The sequence below is a fragment of the Pholcus phalangioides genome, unplaced genomic scaffold (assembly GCF_987345545.1).
Source record: "Pholcus phalangioides strain wild (caught in Gottingen) unplaced genomic scaffold, Ppha-v1.0 ptg000017l_1, whole genome shotgun sequence".
Classification (NCBI taxonomy): domain Eukaryota; kingdom Metazoa; phylum Arthropoda; class Arachnida; order Araneae; family Pholcidae; genus Pholcus; species Pholcus phalangioides.
This window is the reverse complement of record NW_028301610.1, coordinates 52235691-52258731: the sequence shown is the minus strand read 5'-3', so window position 1 is coordinate 52258731 and position 23041 is coordinate 52235691. Positions and strand designations below refer to the sequence as shown.

The 23041-nt window shown below is 37.5% G+C and overlaps 1 protein-coding gene across 1 annotated transcript in view; it reads left to right on the top strand.

Annotated features, from left to right (window-relative positions):
• Positions 1–23041, top strand: part of LOC149074100 (nuclear pore complex protein Nup133-like) — a 254535-nt gene that overhangs the window by 78384 nt on the left and 153110 nt on the right. The window contains exons 10-12 of the mRNA XM_089247323.1: positions 11422–11521; positions 12928–13059; positions 21842–21985. Coding sequence (XP_089103449.1) covers positions 11422–11521; positions 12928–13059; positions 21842–21985 — 376 coding nt within the window. The remainder of the gene's footprint in view (positions 1–11421; positions 11522–12927; positions 13060–21841; positions 21986–23041) is intronic.

Below are 23041 nucleotides of genomic sequence, written 5' to 3'. Positions count from 1 at the left end.
AGAATGTCAATTCTTTAAGATCTAACTCACATTTAGAGGCATTAAGTTTGATACCATATTCAGGGCTCCCACTCGTCCTACTTTTCGGTAAAATGTCCCACTTTCTCTGTTTTGTCCTACTTTCTAGTTTTTGTCTTACTTTTCTTACTTTTTTACCAAATCCTATCTACAAAATTTGTGTAATTGATTTTGATTGAGCAGGAAATCATTGATATATTGCCAAATATTACAAATGTTGGAGAATGCAATTAATGATTTTGCCGAAGTAGAAATTGTATCATTTTTAAGGTAATTTAGAGGGGGGTGTGTATGTGGACCATTTGGTTGATTAATTTTTCATTTACTTAGTTTGAGGGTTCAGCAAGTATAGTAGTCATTGAAAACTTCTGTCTGGATGGAAAAATAATTTATTACTTCATAGTCTTGTGGACAGTAACGTTCATAATTCAAAATTATGGTGCAAATAGGTGAGACAACAGTTTCCATTTCAAAGCAGTTGGATGCATAGGCCTATTCTAGGTTTGGTGATTCTGATGCTACCCAATAGCATTCGGTTGTCTTCTGTATTTTTAAGGCATGAAGAGAGGCATAAACAATATTTACAATGTGCTCAGCAAAGAGCTAAAAATGGATTTTTGACAAAAATCATTTGTCAAAAATGATTACAATGGCATTGAACAGTAAAATGTGAACAAAACAGTAAAATTTAAAAAATGATGAACAACGCAGTAAAACAATCTGGTTCATCTTGCCTTATTTAGGCCGTATCTTGTAAGTTACATATTTTGCACTATGCTTTTGAAAGTGGTCTCGAAGGAGCGTCATTCTTAAAAAACGTACGTCTTCAAAATTTACTGTGCCTTGTCGAAGAGAGTTGAAAAGCTCTGCATTTTGGAAGACTCCAAAAAGAATGTAATAGCCTGTATATGAGGAGAGACAGCAAAGAATTATCAGTGGTTGCTAATGCATTGTTTTGGCCAAAAATTGGTTTTGCAACCAAGTCATTTGTCATTTTGTTTTGGCTTTAGTCAATCTTATAGGAAACTGAAATAGTGCTAGGAAAAAAAAGTTAATTCAAAATTAATTTTTTTTTTGAAAAAAAATTTTTTTAAGGGTTTTTTTATCCATTATGCTATGATTATGTTGTCTAAGGGGGTTACCCTCCCCCATCCTACTTTTTAGTCCTGCATTTTCCAACCTTTTCTCATTTTTTGAGTGGGAGCCTGGTTTAAGCAATTGAGTAGCAACTCTAAGTGATGAGTGCTTGTCAGCATCCTTAGAAATTACTAGAATGTCATCAACATAAACAAAGCAAACATCAAAGTCTGTTTGAGCATTTAACTTCCTATAATTTATCACCACCAAACATATACCACCAGCTGGTTTATCTACGACATGTAAGTAAAAGCCCAGGGGCTTTTTGATGGCTTACAAATGCCTGTTTCTAACATGTATTCAAATTCTTTTTTGACAAAATCAAATGTTTTAGGATACAATTGTCTGATTTTGCAATGAACAGGTGGTCCTGTCGTCTTGATATGATGCTCTGTAGAATGTGTAAGTTCCTTAAAATCGATTTTGGATTAGTGGTATCTGGATATTTTCTTGGGAAGCGGTGACACAGAGAAAATATGTCTATTGTTTTCACCACGGCTTTAGTGCAAGGCTTGGAATTGCCCCAAATATTGAGATTTTTAGGGTTACTAATAGACCACGCACTCAGTGTTGTAGGAAAGGGCACCCATTATTGGTACAGATACCTTGTCAATCACAGTTACATTTGAATGATCTATGCAAGTCTAAAAATAGGTGTTAAAGGGTTTCCATATATTTTTATGATGGAATGGTTGGCGGCAAAACATACCAAATCAGTGGCACCTTGACCATCTTTTTCTGGTGTTATACATGAAACATCAGTTCTTGTGTCAATCAAGTGACTACAATTTGTTTGTGTTTCATACACCCGTAACGCATGGCTTTTACTCAAATGTTTATTTTCGCCACCACCTGCATCTGTGCAAATAGTGGCTGCTACTCGTTTCGTTTAGAAAGAGAACATGGGTTTTTGCATTTGAAAGAAGCTCCAAAACGGTTATGATAATAACAGAGGTCCTTGTATAGGTTTTTAGCATGAGGAAATGAGTGGCCTGAACTACTGCAGTTCCTGTTGTGTGACCAATGACATTTATTTTTAAAATGAGGTCGGTTTCTTTACCTATACATTCACTCTACTTGCAAGCTTAAGTTTTAGATTTTTTTTGCAAGGATGCAAAATTCAATGAGACAGCCGTCAATTCTGTCTCTGGCATATTTACTGCATTTGCTGTGTTTTTCTAACACTTATGTGAGCGGAGTGGATAACACATGGGTATTTATTTTTATGAGCATTTATTATTATGTTAGACTTATAGATAGATTACATACATATATAGATAAGAATTCATAAAGCAGAAGAAACAGAATATAAACATCTTATCTACTTGATGTTCGGGGTGGAACTCGCAAGTTCCCTTTACACAACACTAGGTGGCATTGTATGTTCTTATCAGTTTGGTTATTTTAGTCATTTCTTATAAGGACACCATATTCCTCACAGCTAATTTAAATATCCTACAGGAAAGGAGCTTTCCTGGTTTGTTGGGAACATCGCAAAGGAACGAGAGTGCTGGACATCGCTGGTGCCTTAGCTGCTGTTGGTAGATCACTGCTGATCTCTGCCGGAGTTAACTGTTCTTCTGGAGCAATCTGTACCTCAGAGTCAGCAGCGACAAAATTTGATGAAAGTTTGCCTGGAACTCAGGGTACCACCAAGGTTGACTGAACTTGATTGCCAGCTGCTCTCGTCTTGTTGATGTGACGTCAGAAGAGAGTTCCATTTACATCTACAGTGTAGTGTAGAACTCTGTTTTTGTTGAGAACATTTCCGAACTTCCACTTGTTATTAGCTGATCTGTAATCTCGCACAGCCACACGATCTCCTGGCTCGAAAGTTCGGTCATAGAAGTCTGTGACCTCATTTCTGACCCTTTCTTGAACACTGTTCTTGATATTTGGCAAGACTAAGTCTATTCTAGTTCGGATTTCTCTTTTTAGGAATAACATTCCTGGGCTTTGCATGGTAGTCGCATTTGGCGCTTTTCTGTAATTCAACAGAAACGTGCTCACTTTTTGGTACATGATTCCGTTAAATCTTTGCATCGCCCGAAGGGATTGTTTTAAGGTGTGAACGTATTGCTCTGCCTACCCGTTGCTTGATGATTTGAAGGGAGTACACGTTTTGTGCTTTATTCCGTTATTCCTCATGAATATTTCAAACTCGTGTGATGCAAACTGAGGACCATTGTCACTCACTAACACCAAAGGCAGTTCAAATCAAGAGAAACAGTCCCATAGGCATTCAAATATTTTGAACGTGTTTGTTGATTTAATCGAGTATACTTCCATCCATTTAGAATGAGCATCGACTATGATCAAAAACATATGCTTGAATATGGGACCTGTGAAATCTACGTGAATTCTCTTCCACGGAGCACTCGGGTGTTACCAATGGTGTACCCTTGCTTTCACAGGTTCAGACTTGAATCTGGAGCAATCTGAACAGTTTTTAGCAGCTTTTTCTGTCGCTATCAATGTCCCTCCCGTAGACTTAGGATCGAGCAATTGCTTTCATTTTAGCAATGCCCAGATGGCCTTGATATAGAGTTCATCAATAATTTGATTTCTAAATTTCTTGTGAATGAAAACTCTTTGGCCATGCATAATACATCCGTCCTGCATGGTTTACTCGGCTTCCTTCCCTCCTAAAGGTTCACCAAATTTCAATTTCCTCAGCAATGGACCTAACTCTTCATCATTTTGAGTCTCTTGCTAAATGTTGAGCTTTCACTGGCAGTGTTTCAATTTGATTCAACTAATTAACTCTTCTGACTTGAAAGGTAATCGCAGGGCTCGGCACGGGTCACTTTTTTAGAAACTAGTCACTTTTATTTTCAGGCCCAGGTCACTTTTTCCACTTTTTTTTAGCAAAAAAACCTCGGTCTCACACGCTGTTCTGCTGACAGTGATTTTCTTTTCTTCAAGGAAGAGCTTTTTTAAAGGTTCAAGGTCGCTAATTTTCTCCCTCCCTTCATTGAACTACGATCGTTAGCTCCCTTCCCATAGAACCCCTATACATGAAGGTGTCTTATCTTCCCGGGAGCATACCGTGTGACGTCAGCATAACTTGATTTCGAGGCGCTTGGAAAGAAAGTTCCTTGGTTAAAGAGTCATTTTATGGAAAAGCCAGTCAGAAAAAAATAGCGTAAAAGGCGTACTTACAACAAAGAATCCCCCCCCCCCACTACCATTCTTTCTTATTTCCCCACGCGTGCTCACTTGTTTTTTCATTTTCATCTTATTTTAAAATTGATCCTTTGTTTTATTTGTTTTAAAAAGTTTTAGTCCTAAGGGCCGAATTCCTTTCTTGGAGCATTGAGCAAGTTACATTTGTTGTTTGTTCTAACGTTACTTTTGTTGATTTTTTTTAATATTTGAAATGACTATTTAAGAGAGCTTGTGCAGAAACTAACTTACGTGCAGTGGGAGAATACCAAAGCGCGCGTATTAAAGATGCATACTATTAATATGTATTAAGTGTATTATTAATATGCTTTGGAGAATACTCTTGTAAGTGACCAAGGTTAAAGAAGCTCGCAAGTATTTTGAATTTACTTACAATAAAAAAAATCACGATCTATCTAGAAATAAACTTTGTATTATTTTTCTAACTGGATTTAAATCTCAGCAAGAAACCATAGACCCAGGTATGATTGAAAGGAGAACTGTTTATGAAAAGATCACAGAATCCTGCAATTCAACTTTTAGTTTAACACAAGAGTTTCCAAATCAGATGAAAATTGGTCATCAGGCTGATAAAAACTCAGTTAACGTGCATGCGAGCCATAAATAGAGGCGGATTTAACGGTGGGCACACCGAGCACGCTTCTGACCCCTACTTTACACCTTTTTTCCTAATTTAAGGGGCCTAATATTAATTTTTTTTATGCCCGGGGCAGTCAACAACTGACCTTTATCCGCTTCTGGCCGTAACTTAATTTAGAGCATGTTCACGATACTGATTGTTGACTTAATATCGGTGTTGTGTAAAAAAATCCCCTTTTTAGACCTCGAAAGTTATTAAAACGTTTTTGTCTCGAGTCGCTGTTATGACCGCAATAGGAGAGGGCGGGGTCTGGTTCCACGGGTGTTGAACAAGGAAGGGTGCCAGCATGGCCCCCACATCCTGAAGCAGGGCCCCTAGGCTGGGATCTTTTACGGGCCCTCTTTATGATGCATTTATAGCGTGAAAAAAAAAAAAAAAAAAAAAAAAATCCTCCCGGGCCCCAGGGCTGGAGCCTTGTCAGCCCACCCCTTGTGGGGGCCATGGGTGCCAGGGTGCTGAGTTTACTCTTTTTCCGTTAAAAAAATGGATACCGGCCCCGGGCGATAGTAAATTTTCGTTCGTACTTGCGGCCCGGGTTACTACATACCGTGATCAGATCCAAAACAAGGGGTGGGGGGCAATGCCTCAAACCGCATTTTTGATGGAATGGTATATTTAAGAAAAGGCAATTAAATTTCTTTGCAAAATTATCAAATTTCACAGTCAAGGGGCAGTAAAATTATGTTTCCCCTCCAGAATGTTCCCCTCCCGGTTGGAATCAGTAGGGGTGGTAAGTCAATGGGAAGAATTTAGTACGAAGCTGTCCTCTGTTTTGCACGACGTCATACCCTTTGTTCGAAAAAAGCGTGTTTGTACATCACACCCTCTATGGTTCACGGATAGCGTGCGGAACCTTTATCTTGAAAAGAAAAGAGCATTCAGAGAGTATAAAAGTGGACGAGGTGACCTTTCATTGTTTACTGATAAAAGAAGACTGTTGAAGAAAGCGATAAGGGATAGTAAAAAGCAAGTTGAATCTAGGTTGGCAGATAACATTGGCTCTGACCCAAAATCATTTTTTCGATACGTCAATAATGGATGTAAGGGGACAGTTGGCCCCCTCTCGATAGGAGGCTCAAAAGTAGAGAGCAATGTAGGCATGTGTAGTGCTTTCAATGACTTTTTCGCGTCGGTTTTTAATGGAGATAATGATATTCGATATACGGGTGTTGCATGGGGTAATAAAACGCTCAACGATATTCAAGTGGAAGACGTGGAGGTCCTAAATCTTCTAAGAAATGTATGTGCAAGCAAAGCACCTGGACCAGATGATATCTATCCCAGGGTTCTCAGGGAAGGTGCTAATGAATTGTTGGGGCCAGTCGCACAGATATACAGGAGTAGTGTTGGTGAGGGTATCGTCCCGAGAGATTGGAAACTGGCTAACGTTGTTCCGATATTTAAGAAGGGTAGTAGAGAAGTGGTGTCAAATTATAGTCCAGTGAGTTTGACGAGCTCCCTCTCGAAAATTTTGGAAATTATCATCAAAAGGCAGTTTGTGAAGTGGATAGATGAGAATAATGTATTGTCGGATAATCAGCATGGGTTCAGGAAGGGGAAGTCATGTGTAACTAACCTCCTTTGCTTCTATGATTACGTGACTAAGGCTTTGGGTAAGAGCAAAAATGTCGACGTTGTTTACCTTGATTTGAAGGCATTCGATCGGGTCCAACATGGCAAACTCTTGAAGCGTTTACACGAGATTGGAATAGGGGGCAACTTGCTGAATTGGATAGAATCGTGGTTAAGAGATAGGTCGCAACGAGTTATGGTGAACGGGGAATTCTCTGGTTGGACAGACGTCACAAGTGGAGTTCCTCAGGGAAGTGTCCTTGGCCCCATACTTTTTTCACTTTTTATCGACAAACTCGATCAGGGTATCGATGGAATTACTAGCAAATTCGCAGATGATGTGAAGCTAATGGGGGTAATCGGAAATGAAAGCGATAGGGAGTTGCTCCAGACCAACTTAAACAAGATTGCAGCATGGGCAAATGAATGGAGCATGACGTTTAGCGTAGATAAGTGCATGGTCGCTCATTTTGGTTCGAACAACCCACGGTTCTCTTACGAGTTGAATGGTGTCACTATCCCGGATGCAACTAGAGTCACCGATTTGGGAATTCTCATTGACGAGCGACTTAAGTTTTCTGAACATTGTTCAGCGGTTGTCAAAAAATCGAATAGAATGCTTGGTCTCATTTTCAAAAAGGTCTCTTCGCGTTCTCCTAAAGTCATTCTTCCGCTTTTTCGAGGCTTAGTTCGTCCTGGACTGGAGTATGCTGTAAGGTTTTGGAGACCATACCTACAGAGGGACATAGACTTGGTTGAAGGGGTGCAGAGAAGAGCTACGCGTGTCCTTATTGGCACACAGGGCTTGAGTTATGAAGAAAGACTTCATTTTTTGAATATGTTTACATTGGATGAACGCAGGTGTCGAGGAGATATGATCGAAGTGTTCAAAATTTTCAATGGGATGGATAGGATGGACCATGAACTTTTAGTACTCCGCCAATCGACTGCTTTTACAAGGGGACACCAGTATCGATTGGTGAGGGACAGTGCAAGGTTATGGTGTCGCAGGGAATTTTTCTCCAATAGGGTTGTTAATAAATGGAATAGCTTACCCCCGGAGGTAGTAAATTGTAACACAATTGACACGTTTAAAAAGAAATACGATAAACATGTTGGGGTAAATCGAGAAGCTATCCATTCTTAGAATAAGACAACCATAAGTATTCTTTATGGGCATTGTATAATATTTTATCATGTGTATATATTGTTTGTAATTTGTGTTAATTGCATTTTTAATTGGGTTGCTGTATTTTTGAAACATATGACAACCATATTTTTATGGGCATCTTTTTATCAGCCACCTCGTTGGGCATTTTGCCTGTTGTGGCGTTGTATTTGTATTTGTATTTGTATAAAAAAATATTGTATTACGGCCATGGTAAATCGGGTGCCTCGGGTGGGGGGGGCATATTCACTGTTTTTGTTCGTTGAAAATTACAGGAGGAGTCTGAGCTAACGTGGCGACTTTTTTTTGCGCTAAAATAGGTAACCCTGAGAGCAGCATCCATAAACTCTGTATCAACCGCATTTATAAACCCTGTATGTCATTGACAGGGCCATTTTAAGAGTATTATGGGCCCCGGGCCAATTGATTTTTCGGAGGCCCTACCAAACACTCTCAAATTTCAACCAAATCTCATTTTTATGAGGCCCTTCTTCGCCGGAGGCCCCCCGGGCTGTGCCCGGGTTGGTCCATGCCTTAAGACGGCACTGGTCATTGATTCGATTTTTGTGTTTATTTTATCCTAATTTTCCGTATTTCCCGATACATTTCTATCGATTTTCGTATGTTAGGTTGATTCATATTATAAATTATATATTTTTTTGTAATTTTATGTGCCCTTTGTCAGCCATCTTGAATTGACCGCCGCAAAACAGCGATTGATTGGCACGGAAAAAAGCAGCCACATTGGTGCTTACAAGGTTCATGGGAAATTTACCGGGGAAGGCCGCGGAGTCTTTTTCTGTTAAAAATTACGGGTGGAGGGGCCAAAATTAAGGCCTGGGTAAAGGAGTAAATGTTTTTTTTTCAGGGGTGTATGTTGTGTGCAAAAAAAAGAAAAATATATATTTACAAATTTTTCTCTCAAACCAAACAATTTCAAAACTGGTTTATTTTTTCCCTCACAAAGGGCAATATTATTTTGGTGCCCCACCCTTCCCAGTCCAGCCATAGGTGGAGATAGACTTGAAGGTCTTATGGGTGCAGCAGATGACAATTGATATACATCATGTATGCATCAGTAGGCTCTGTCACTGGGGGGGGGGGGGGGATTGCCCTCCCTCCCTCAACGTATAACAATTAAAATAATTTAGTTAATAATTAAAATTTAGTTAATTTAATAATTGAAATAATTTAGTTAATTTAATAATTAAAATTCAGTTAATTTAATAATTGAAATAATTTAGTTAATTTAATAATTGAAATAATTTAGTTAATTTAATAATTTAAATACTTTATTCAATTTAATAATTTATTTAATTCAGTAATTTAAGGAATATTTTAATTTAATAATTTAAAATAATATTGTAAAAATGTAATTTTATAGTTGTTTTTTTTTAATCATTATAGTAAATTTCTTAAAATTTGTTGGAATGTATTATACAAACCTAGGTATGTAAATAAAATTTGTACTAGTTAAAAAAAGTTTGAGTACATTTTGTATACTGTCATTCATAGCATAACATGAATGAAAAATCCAGTAGAATGTAGCCCTGAGATGTGACTTGTCATTCGTTCCAGTCACTCTGGCGTCATCCATATAAACTTTTACACCATCTATTCCTTGGAATAACCCATCAATGTACCTCTGCCATATTGCTGGAGCTGCATTTGGGCCGTACATCAATCTTTTACAGGTGTATAACCCCTTATGAGTGTTTATGGTTAGGAGTCGTTGACTGTTAGGATGCACTTTCATTTGCAAATATGCATGACTAATCTAATTTTGAAAATCGTTTACCCCCATTTAAACATGATAATATTTCCTCAAATGTTGGTAAGGGATGCTGAGGCACCTCTAGCTTAGGATTTAATGTGACTGAATAATCTGCACATAACCTTATGGATCCGTCTGGTTTCACCACAGGAACAACTGGTGTAGCCCAATCTGAAGTTCCAACCCGCTGGATAATGCCTTCTCTTTCAAGCTGGTCTATTTCTTCTTCAACTTGTTCTTTTAATGCGAAGGGCAGTTTAGAAGAAGTAGTTTTCGCTCTATGAAACTCTGGGGTAACATTTGTTAGCTTTAGTTCCACTTCATGGTTTTTTATCCCATCTAATTTGTTGTCAAAAATCTCTTTATAATCATCCAACAATTTTTTCAGATCCATGTCATTAGCGGTCTTCACAGCCTTAAGAGAGTTCCGGTCTAGATTGATTTTGTATAGCCACTCACGGCCAAAAATCATGTCTAAATTTATCTTCAAGTATAAGTTCAAGTGTGACTTTTGCTTTCCGTATTCCACTTTCACAGTGACATATCCCACTGGGACAAGTTTTTCTTCATTGTATATCCAGAATACTAAATTCGTAGGTTGAACTTTTTTTTCGAGATTTTTCTGAATCTCTGTAAGCTCATTACTGATATTGTTCCACCCGTATCAACTTCCATGCTCACTGGTTTATTGTCTATGTTAACAGTAACCATCATCAGAGGCTTTCTCAGCTCTTCACTTAATACTGTCTCCAACCCAAACATGGAAACATTATTTTCGTTTTCCTCAACTGAAATCTGTTTCTGCTTGTTAGGTGTCAATTGAGTCTTTGCCACGTAGCAGGCTTTTCCTATATGCCCAATGTTTTTACAGAAGCGACATTCGCTAGCAATAAATCTGCAGGAGTCTTTATCATAATTTGTCCCTGTGCATTGTATACATGGTAGATATTTGACAGCCGTTGTTGTAGAGCTTTGCAGAAATGCTCAAATATGTAAGACTTTATCACGTTTTTCTTCTGGGACATTTTGAATGTCTAAAAACGCCTCGAAACGCTCTATAAAGGAATCAAAAGTCTCCAAAGCGCTTCATCGTATTTATCAAACGAAACCGTCACTTTTTTGTTTGTTGAAGTTGAGCCTCGTTGCTCTTTGAGAGCTTGATTCTGTCTTATTAGCTCTTCAATTAAATTTTCCATTGTCAGAGATTTATGAAAAACTTTTTCTCCTACCTTTTGCAGTCTTCAATTAAATACTCTATCTGACTTTCAAGATGGGCCTCCTCGCCACTTGATGGTAGCGGAGGGGATAACGCATGGGTATTTATTTTGATGAGCATTTATTATTACATTAGACTTATAGATAGATTACATACATATATAGATAGGAAGTATTCATAAAGCGGAAGGAGCAGGACATATAGACATCTTATATCTACTAGATGTGGAACTCACCAGTTCCCCTTACACAACACTAGGTGGCATTGTATGTTCTTATCATTTTAGTTCTTTTAGTCATTCCTTATAAGGACACCACACCCAACAAAAGGTTGGAAGAGTGGAGTATGACTTGATTTTCTCCCACGCAAAAGACAAACACTTGTACTTGGTCAAAAGGTTTTTGTTTTAGCACCTTTTTTAAATCTAAAAACAGACCAAATATGACCTCAGTTTACATGTTAGATAGTTTTCATTTTAAGGAAGTTTTCCATGATTGAAAAAGCATTAATTATCTAGAAGATTATTTTTCTATCATGTTAAAAAAAGCTTTGTCTCATGCAATTTCCATGTCAGACAGGTTTCACTATGTGTTTTAGAAATGTTTGACTTTTCATGAGCTATTACACACACACAAATTCTACATTTTTCTCCCTTGATTGTTTTTATATGAAATTAATAAAGTATTTGTACTTTTTTGAATAACTTGCAGTTACAAAGACCTTTTGAATGAAGTTATTCAGAAATGTGTTGTCACATACCAAAGTTGCCCAGGACTTGATCTTACCCATACAGATGTTTTTTTCAGAGAGGTAAGCTATTCACCCTTATTTTTTACAATTGAGTGAATGCATGAAGAGCTTATTCTTGATTTTGTTTATCTCTTTGAAAACCAGATGGTTGAAGATTACGAAAAATTATTATTTTTTAATTGACTTTAGATTGTGTTGTTACAGATCTTGAAGTATCAGATCCATGTCATTTTTTTTTTATTACTTATTTAAAACCAAGAGTTTTTTGTAGTAAATAAAATCCAAGATTGCAATTTCAATATTTAAATATTCAAATTTGAAATTCAAAAAGACACCCTTGGTATATAGGTTGTTGAATATTAACAACACTAGCTGTAATCAGCCTAAACCTCAGATATAAATAAATTAATTGTTGTCAAACACATTGTCTTATCAGAGAATGAACTATCGGGGCTGCAAGCAATGTAGCCTACGTCCTAAATTTTCAGACCTTTGTGCTCTTAAATGTTAATTATACATGAACTCTCTTTAGTAGTGTGAAGTGCTGAGTGGAGATGTGGCAGCCTCTCTCTCCCTTTACTACAGAAAGTTTTGCTCTAGTTGGCATTTTGTATTAAGAGATGGTTGTTTTGGCCCGAAATGTACTGAGAAATTGAATTTTCTGGATGTTATGCCAAAACTAATTTTTTGAAAGAAAAGTGATTTTGATGCTTGTTATAAGGAATTGAAACATATGTGTCTGGTGTATTGGTTAGCGTACTTGCCTGATATGCAAGGGGACGTTGGTTCAATTCACAGAGAGCACAAATCACTTTTTTTCCAAGTATTAGTTTCAGCATAACATCCAGAAAACTCAATTTCTCAGTACATTTCAGGCCGTCTTTAGAGCATCGTGGGCCCTGGGCCAAGTGATTTTTCCGAGATCCAACTTGGAAAATTCTCTAAAATTTAAACTGATTATCATTTTTGTGAGGCCCGCATTCTCTTGAGGTCCCCGGGCCGTGCCCTGGTGGGCCCATGCGTTAAGACGGCACTGCTTCCAGGATGCTGATTCCGAATGGTATTGTTAGTTTTGTTTGCACGTGTTGATACTCATGAAGAAAGCAAGCATTATAAGAGAATGATATGATGTTTTTTATTTCTCTATATAAACATATTTTAATTTGATTAAATTTTTATTGCAAAATATGTGCAGATGCGATATCATGTACGGGTAAAAGTAATTAATTGGTTTAATGAAGAAAAATTTATTTATTAATTTTTCCATATTTATCAGACTTTCCAATTTTATTTGGGTATTATGCCTCCCTCACGGGGGCAGTGATGAAAATTGCAATCTTCATCTTCTAATCTAAAATGTAATCGTTATCTCCACAAATAACCAGCCTCTCAATGAATCTTGTATTGACAAGTGGAGAGGACATTTCTATATGCATGCAATCTATTGCCTAATATTTTTTACTCAGATTTCAGAAATACAAGCTCTGTTTAAGCATCTTAGCAATCATGTATTCTCCTCAATTCTACATCTCCTCAACTCTCCAAGCAAAGAAGAAGAAAGCTATGCTCTCATATCTGCTGCCAATACAATACTTTTGGTAAGTGAATTTTTTTAATCACAACAAACGTAACTATTTCTATATAATACAGTGGAACTTCGGTTAACAAGCAATTCGCATAATGAGCAAAAATTTTGAACAAATTTTGATTTGGTTAACAAGCAATTGTTCGCATTACAAGCAAAAATTTCATTCTTTTTTATTTATTTTCATGTTATCACAACGGAGCTGATGATTTTTTTGATTTCGTCCTCACCACGCGTTACGAAATTTAATGTTATATTCTCCTCTATGGTCTCTGGTAAGAGTGCCTCAGTCGGAAAATTAACGTATGTGCGGTATGAATATTTATGATGCAAAACAAGGTGTAACATAGCAGCAATGCATATGTGCCCCTGAAGTTTTTTTTCCTAAATTCTGTTTGAAAAAAAAAATTGTGGGTTGATTGTATTATTGAACGTGATTTTAAGGGGGCTAGCTCATGAACAAAAGCCTCTACTTGTGGAAGAGATTTTGTGCTTGAAGACCATGGACTGGAGCTGCATGAGAATGACATTCAAGAACTGGATCTCTTTTTCCCGCTCCAGCAAGAGTTCATTGATGGTATTGTAACGTTACCATTTAGGCCCTGCCGGAAATGGTCCTTCTCTAGTCATTTTTATATTTTTACTTCCTTTAAAATTGATTTTGCGATCGATCGGCGAGATCATGTGCCGCCGATTGGCCTTCATGTTACGATCTTTTGCGCTGCCAGATACCAAATGTCATGCAATTTTGAGTTCATGTGAATATGTAAATTTCTCAAATGTTACTTTGATTCTAGCGCTGCCGAGTCTCAATACGGATTGGTTCCGGTAAGGTGAGATGGGGAAATTTTTCCTTATATGCCGGTAGTGTGCAACGAACAGACACGTTGGTCCTTGGGCGTTGATCGTTACATTTCATTTCATCCCACCTCGTTCAAGCCACGAGTTGATGATCTAGCAGGGTGCCTTGGGACTGTTCGGTCCATTGAACATCCTCTTTATCTAGTCAAAAATCACTCAGGCTGTGTCGAAGTGTCTACGAGATGTCGGCTCTCATCCGTGAAGGGTTATTCGTCTGGTTCATCTCTTCGAACACGTGATGCTGTTGCAATGGAGCCTCTTCCTCTCCAGGAGATTGCACAGATAGGCAAGGTCGGCCACGCGCCACTACAGCAACTGATGACCGGCATATGCGGTTAACAGCCCGTCAAAACAGAACAGAGAATGCTACGCATCTGTAAAGATGGTTGCTCTTGGCAACAGGACGAAGGGTGTCCAGCCAAACACTATGTAATCGGCTTCATGAGGGAGGGCTTTATGTACGTAGGCCAATGGTCTGCATTCCATTGACCCCACGCCACCGTGCGTCCCGAAGAAGATGGGCTGCTGAACATCGAGATTGGGAGCAACATGATTGGAGCCAAGTGCTGTTTACACACGAGTCTCGATTCAGTCTGGAGTGTGACACCCGACGTGTTCTGGTATGGAGGGACAGGGGCACTCGAAATAACCCCGCATTCGTTCGTGAAAGGTCACAATACAGACGAGCTGGTTGGATGGTATGGGGTGGAATGAGCATGCAATAGGCGGACGTACGGCATTTTTCATTGCCTTATAAATACTTTAGTTGTGAAGCCAGAGAATTTCACATATCTCGTGCAAATATTAAAATTCTGGTTTCACTGGAACTGCTTTTTTTGATTAAATTTCTCATTTCATTGCCAATGTGCTACCAGACATCGGGTCTATTACGTTGCAATAGTTATACATTGAAGTCGTTAGTGATGCCACTCTCTTAATGCAAATTTTTAACGACCCATTTAATGCAAACCTCAATGGCCATTGTTAAAAAACTTGGTTTTTTCTCACCACCGTTCGGCTTGTTTTCAATTTTTTGAAAAGCTGTCTGCGCCGGGGCTAGCATTAGGTTCGGAAGCGATGGACCAATCAGATAATTTTCTCTGCTGCTGAGAAAGAGAGAATCATCACTACCAACAAGTGCTGCAGCACATGCATTGGTATTATTATATTTTTGTGTCTATTTCGTGTGTGTGTGTGTGTTGCGCCTAATTTTTGTAAGCTATATATTTTTTAAATTCATCTGGATTCTTTTCATTTTTTGTGAAGTTGCTGAGAAATAGGTAGGCTATGCATGCACATAGAACTGGTACAGAGAAGTTTTCTACAAATTATTATCTTAAACTCTTTCTGACTCAGTGTGCCCAGTTTGGGCACTCTTAAAAATTCCTTTTTCAAACACTGAAAATAAACAATAAATAAAATGAAAATTTGTTTAGTGATCACTTTGAACCTTCTTCATCAACATTAGATAACAGCACCACACAAGCCGATCCCTACTTTTAACCTGTGTTTATTTTTTGAAAACCCTTACGGATTTAAGAAATGGATTCAAATTTCAAAGGGTTTTTTTTTTTTGATATAGAAAATATTTCTGGAAAAAAAACTTCTGTGTTATTTTGTTGGCTGTATGCTAATCTCTTTATTCTGTATAAGTTTCAACTTTACATTCAAAGCTTGCTAAAATTAAGTCCAAAATTCAAGGTTGGGTACACCCACAAAATTAAAATGGTAAGTCCAATCTTTACAAAATTATACTTGTGTACTTCTCTCTAGGCCTGAATAGGCTGCCTACAAATTTTCTTTGTGAAATTCAAACTTTAAAGGGTAGCGTGCCGGAAAGGGTTAAACAAAGATGGTCAATTAATTTTCAAAATGACTGGTAAAAATTTCATCAAATTCCCATATTTTTATATACTTATCTGTTGCCTTGGTACTAAGACAAAATCAAGAAGAAATAGTCCTTTACATCATTACTTAAAAAATTGGTTTGCTTGGTTTGCACAACGTAAAAATTAAGTGCCACTAATTTACACTGTTGTTGACGTCTCTTTTATGATATCTCTTTTAAAGGATTAAAAAAATTTATTTCTTGATCAATAATCAGACTTATTGTACCATACTTGGTGTGCAGAGTATAATGTGTGTGTGTAAGGGTGTTTACTGCATTACAGTTCTGTGTACTCCACAGAAAGTAGCTATATTGACAACTTCATTAGCACTATCAGCAAGGGCGTAGCCAGGGGGGGGGGACTTGGGGGTCTGGTCCCCCCCCGAAATGTGAGAAAATGACCGAAAAAGGGGAAAAAGATGGCCAAATCCATTGTTCTGTCACTTTGGTCCCCCCCCCGAAATGAAAGTGATCCCCCCCCCCCCCCGAACGAAATTTCTGGCTACGCCCCTGACTATCAGTGATAAAATAATATGAAAAAAATTGATGTTATTAAACAAATTAAGAAGAAAAAATCTGGAGAAGTCTAAAAATATATTGACATCGATTTTGAACGAGATATAAAAAAAATATTTTAAGTATATGTTGTACAGAGTGAAATCTGTATAAAACGGAACATCAAGAGACTAAAATTATTTCTCGTTACAGACAGGTTTCCATTTTATATAGATGCTCACAAAAATATATTCACAATTTTTTTTCTATCATTAGGGGCCGTTCAAGTATGACGTCATCGATGTGTGGGGAGGGGGTTTCCGATTTTTTGACTTTTGATGACAAGTGGGGAGGGGGGTTCGGATAATGCTTACGTCATCAACAACCCTTTATGAAAATACGAAATATTTTTAATGGCATCTCACTCTGTGCGCCAAAAACGAGAAAAACTTTCAATAGTTTGTGGGCACTTGAAGTAACATTCCCCCTATTAATAAATGCCCTACAGCGCCACTTTAGTGATCTCTAAATATTTCACTGAATCCAAGTGACCTGGAATGGCCACTTACGTGCTCTGGAACTGTGCTACGCATCACTCAAGTGATCCGTAATTATATGCCATGGATCACCAGTGCCGTCTTAAGGCATGGGCCCACCCGGGCACCTCACAAAATGGGATCTGGTTGAGATTTTTGAAAATTTGCCTGGTAGGGCCTCAGAAAAATCATTTGGCCCGGAGGTCCACGATGATCTTAAGACGGCCCTGTGGATCACACACACACACACTTAAATAATCTGCGAATGTGCTGCGGGTAACTTGAGTGATGTAGAACAGCACTGGGGGCCACTTAAGTGCTCCAAATCTATGTCACATGTTACTCAAGGGATCTCTAAATGTGTCCTGGGTCATTTAAGTGATCTGAAAATGTGTCCTGGGTCATTTAAGTGATCTGAAAATGTGTCCTGGGTCATTTAAGTGATCTGAAAATGTGTCCTGGGTCATTTAAGTGATCTGAAAATGTGTCCTGGGTCATTTAAGTGATCTGAAAATGTGTCCCGGGTCATTTAACTCTTTACCTACCAGAGGGGTGAAAATCTATGGACCCTAGAATTTCGGAGAGCTTCTTCGAGACAAATTTCTTTCCCCCCGTATTTATTTCATCTATTCTTCTATTGCACATTGTAGAACCTTTCGCAACAATGACTGGATTACTCGTAGAAAGCAAAGTATTTCAACGCTCTCTTCTCCGACCAAACAAAGCGAACGGGTATGGAAAGAAGATTCGTCTTTCTTCACACAGTAAATTTCCTGTGATGCAAAGTTTTGGCTACTTATGCTATTTGCCATAACCAACTTCGCCAATTGTCCTCATCAACGGCATTTTGTGGCAGCAGAAATCGATATCTTATTAATCGAACTTATTAATCGATAAAGATTTAAGAGGCTGAGTGACAAAATATTTTACGACCTACTGTTTTAAACAGAATATGTATCAAGACAAGATGACGAAAACTAGAGATGTAAAGCTTAAAAATAATCCCTAAACTAATCACATTACAGAATTGTGTGGACCATTGGCGTACGCAAAGGGGGGGGGGGAAGTTGAGCCAAGATTATAGTGCAGGATATTTTGCAGGAAAAAAAAGTAAAAACCCCTCCCCAGAAGGGAAAAAAATCTGAAAACCCCCTCGAGAAAATTCTGCATACGCCTATGTTGTGGACATTATCTATTCGAGAAGATTGCTTATAACTAGTAGCATGTCTGTTAGTAGAAGACAGAGTTTAGACTATATAAACATCCCACAAATTTTTAATCCTTATTTATCACACAATGGAATCCAATACCAGACTCATTGGTGGTCAAAAAAAGGTGCCCCGGGAAATACACGAGAATAAAGGGAGATTTTCTCTATACAACACCTTTGCATTTCCCAACAAAGTACTTATAGAGATCTCTAAATTACACGCCACTTGGGGTCAGCTAGCTTTTCAGTCCAAGGAACCACAAAGCTGTCTTTCACAATAACTCAAAACTTATTCACGAGACAAAAAGTTTTTCTTTTTTTTGCTAGTAAACTACACTGTATTATTCTTTTCTTAGTTTTACTGAAGAGCCACGTGTACGTACCCACAGAGCCGTAGTTCTCCACTCCCAATCTATGAATCGATAAAAAAAATCCTCTTTTTTGAAAAGAATTTTAAATGCTGTGTTTCCAGATAAGTAAGGACCTCCAAAATTACAATCGCAGTAGGAAATCATTCAAATCATTTTGAAGCCCCGAATCTTTTCACCGTAAGTCTTTCTGTTTTCAAGAAGTCTTTCTTTTGCAGTGTCCTGCCCATGGGCGAATATTTTCCTTAATCTAGCCGTTGTTTTGATACAAACAGAACGAGAGCTAAAAATGAAAAGAGATGTCCAAACACGAAAAAGCAGCAGGATAACAAACAGCACAACAAACTGATGGTGAGCGCCACAACCCAAATTCTGCTATTGTTACAAGCATATATGTATTGAGTATAGGCCAGGTCAATTTTTCTTGGAACTCACCTGTATAACAGCCCTTACTTATCTTCTCATACATCTATTGTCCACTTTGCGATAGTGAATTCTTCAAGCATCTCAACCTTCTGTCAAGTGGATTAGAGGCTGAAAATGTAGGAGACAAGGAGTTCATCAAAATCTATTCTAGTTTTGTTATCACTAATTTTAAGCCGGCAGGGCAGTGTTTCTCAAAGTGTGCGTTGTGGCTCCTAGGGGTGTTCCCACCTTTTTGTGAGGGGCGTCGCGACGAGCTGGAAATACTGATGTGTATGTGTGCCTATTTATGCTTTGAAGTGGTTCTTTTATGGATGTACAAATCTATACTAAATTATTTAGCGAGCCACGGATGAACTATGAACAGGGCAAGGGAGGCATGAGCATGACCAACACCCACTAGAAAACATAATAAACCCACTAGAAAATATTAATTTAAAAAAAACTTCCACTTTCTGTTGATTTTTTTTCTCTGTGGGTGTGTGATATGAAACTTGATTGAGAAAAATTTCATTTCAGTTATAAATTTATTTTCCTAAAACCATTTTCAAGGAGGAAAAGGATAATTTATTTCTGTGGCTCATATTTTCAATGGTTCTGTGAACCCAGACAAGTACAGGGAATTTTTTGTATTTTTGTCTGAACTGAAAAATGAGGGGTGGGGGGGGGGGGGGTGAGTAAAATAAAAAAATATAAATATATATAATCTAAATTCATCTAGTAAAACGTTACGGCAGAAATATTTCATAGCACCAATTTTACTCGCGGAATAATAAATGAGTACGGTACATATATCAAGTCGATTCCACAGTGCGTAGCGCAAGCAGTCGCCTAAGTTTAGTGACGTCACGAGCTCGTGTTGCGGCCTTGAAAATTCTCTAGTAGGTGTTGGCATGACCCCCCACGAGGGTAGAGCTGACAGGGCACCAGCCCTGGGGTCCGGGATGATTATTAATTTCCCCCCTCCCGCATAAGAAGGCCCGTGATGCAAGAGATCCGAGCCAACCTGATTCAATATGTGGGGGGGGGGGCATGGCCACGAGTGACGAAAGGTTGAGAGCCACTGCAGTTGGATGTGGAAGATGGAATTCGCACTAAATCCAAAACAAATAAAAAATAAAATTTCCCTTTCAGTTTTACCGATATTTAATTACTTTTTTGACGGAAACATCTTATTTTCTTGGTATGCGTATGTTTTGCTAGAAAAACACAAACAGCTAGAAAAAATAGGGAAAGATCGAACTTCGGTAATTCTAGTTCTAAAAATCATTTGGAATTGCACGTAAGTTAATTAACAATAACGACAGTGATGTGCAAATACAATAATATTTAGTTGTCTTTTTCGATATTGATTCCTTCAAAATTTAATGGGTACAGTGCATCTGAACTTTTTGAGTGTTTCATAAAAAATGTCTGAAAATAAAATTTTCTTAAGTTTTTAATTACAAAAAGAAATTAAGATATTCTGATGTATTAAAATTAACGTTATTTTTTTTTCTATTGTATTACGAAAAAAATTCTTCGGTCTCTAATCAAACCTATAGCTAGCTGGCGGATCTTTTACTAGTTTCAAAGAAAACGAAATAAACTTTCAATGAAAATCAGAATATTGGCGAAATTTCAAAAAATAGTAACCACACGTCTTTCTCGTAGCTCATCTGAGGTATTGTCATTGTCAATAGTCATTCTTTCATAAGTAACTGTAGTTGTAAAATAATCCTCTTTCTCCGACAAGAACCCCGCTCAGCAGCCGTCAACAATCCGTCACTGCGTCCCGCCCACGGAATAAAAGAATGTGAAATGCCTATCTCCCCCCCCCCTACCTCGGCCGGCTGGGCCGGATCTGGTAGTCTTCATGACGGGCCGGATCGGCCGGATATAGTAGGGAAAGAGTTAAGTGATCTGAAAATGTGTCACGGGCCAATTAAATGCTCTGGAATTGTAGCACGGGACACTTAAACGATCTGTAAATGTGCTGCTCAGTTCATTTTTACAAAATTAGGTTTGAGGAGGGGGCCACATCAGATAACCCCCAGGACCGTATTTGGTTCGCGGACCAAAGGCTTTTTATGCGATATATCATTATATGGCTTAGAGGATGGGTCGCAATGAATTTATTAAAGATACATTTTGAGTTCATAGCCTTCAAATAGCATGCAAAATGGTTCATTTTCTACGGTTCTGTCCGTTGTGACATGCTTCATATCACCATGAGAAATACAACTTTTCCATTTACAAGAACAGTCGGACTATCTTCCAGCAGTGCAAAACCCGAGTCTGAGTCCAAGGACAACACAGACAGATTGCTGTGCTGTATGGCAAGTTAACTTCATTCGAGAGGAAGATTCATCAAGACATTCCAGTCAGACTATCGGTGAGACCATGAAACAATTAGTAGGAGAGGCAAAGTGACTGGAATGGTGACGAAGCACGCTATGGAATTTTCAGTGCATGATCATTGATAGGTGACCCGGCATACAATCCTTGGGACAGAACTTCTCCTGAACCAGTAATGACTAGAACAAATGCATTGCAAGAGACGAAATGTGAAATGTGCCCTTTCCCACAGCACTGGTATTTGAGGAGAACCAGCGGCAAGTCACATTCGGTGGCACTGTAATATATCTCATTTGCATATTTATTCAAAATATAACAACTCTAACATGGAATCTGGCAGTACAAAAAATTTACACAATAACGACTAATCAGCGGCATGTGAGGTAAGGGAATAAAATATGGTGAGATAAAAATGACTAGACTAAGGACTATTTTTTGGGGGGGGGGCTTATGCTAATGTTACACATTATCACAAGATATTTGCTGCAATTGTGTTGGATTTCATCACTGTGGCTTTCATCAGTAAGCTGTCTTAGAATAGCTTATTATCATTTTCTTTTAAAAAACGACTGTATATTTGAGTTAAAAAAGATTATGAAATCAGTTCTCAAAAAATCACCAATATTTTTTTCTATTGGTTTACTAGTGCTCAATTTTTTTTCTCCTACTCAATTCAGGATGTCATTAGTGATGTTTTGCAATATCGGAAAGACAAAAAAGAGTTTTATGGTTTTATGGCATTTGATGAAGCTGACATTCATTACCAGCCATGGACAAGTAAAGACTCTCCTCATGGTTTACATGATGCAATGTTGAGGCTGGTAAGATTCACACATTTATTTAAATTTATTGTTTTATTCAATTTTAAATTGTGCGAAATGATCTGGTGTTTTCAGAATTTTATGTACTAATACATAGATAAAATATTTCAAACTCATCAATATATTAATGAATGTCTTATATAAATGTAGGCTGACCGTATTTCCTCATTAAAAATACAACAAAATTGCTTAGTTGTCACCAAAAATTATGCCAGAAGTAAATAAAGTTGCCAGTTATTGCTTAAATTACCAAAAAATCGCCAAGGGGGGGAAAATGAAGCACCATTGTATTGAAGCAGTGTAGATTTAAATGAATTTTATAGGAAAAAACGTTGACAAGTGTGAAATGACAATGCAAATTTAAAGTCATAATTATGATAATATAATTTATAGAGTTGAAAAAATGTTCTTAACATTTAATTTTGGTTAAGAATAAAAATTCAAATAGCTTTTTGTTGGAAATTTGTTAATTAAAGATACATTTTTATGAAAAAGTCAGGATTGCCAAAACTCACAGAAATGTCCTGGAAAATATAGGTGATATCGTCACCCTACATATATGATTACTTGTGCTATCTGATATTTTTATGGAAAGTACATTTCAATAGTTTTTCACATATAAAATGATTTCTGCTGAATGTCCTTTGATAAAACTATAATTTTTTTTTTCTTTTTCAGCAAGACCTTTAGAGCTTATCTACAAGCAGAAATTAACTACTTGTTTTAAAAATTATCTATCTTTAATAAATTGGCATTTCAAACTCGAAATTAAAATGAGTAAATGTAGAATATAAATAAAAAAAATTATTTAAAAAAAATTTTATTTTTTGTAAAAATCAGGTTTTTTATCAATCATGATAAGAATGTCCTTGAATTTTTAAATTTTGCCTAGAAAAGTGCTTGAATGGTCCTTGAATGTTTTCACTTTCAAAGAGTATGAACCATGTTAACACGCTTTAATTTCCAATTTGGCATTTATAATGCGGATCAGGAAAATTTGAAAAAAAAACCCACTTAAAGGGTTAATTTCTGCCATTTGGTCCATGTAAAAGAAGT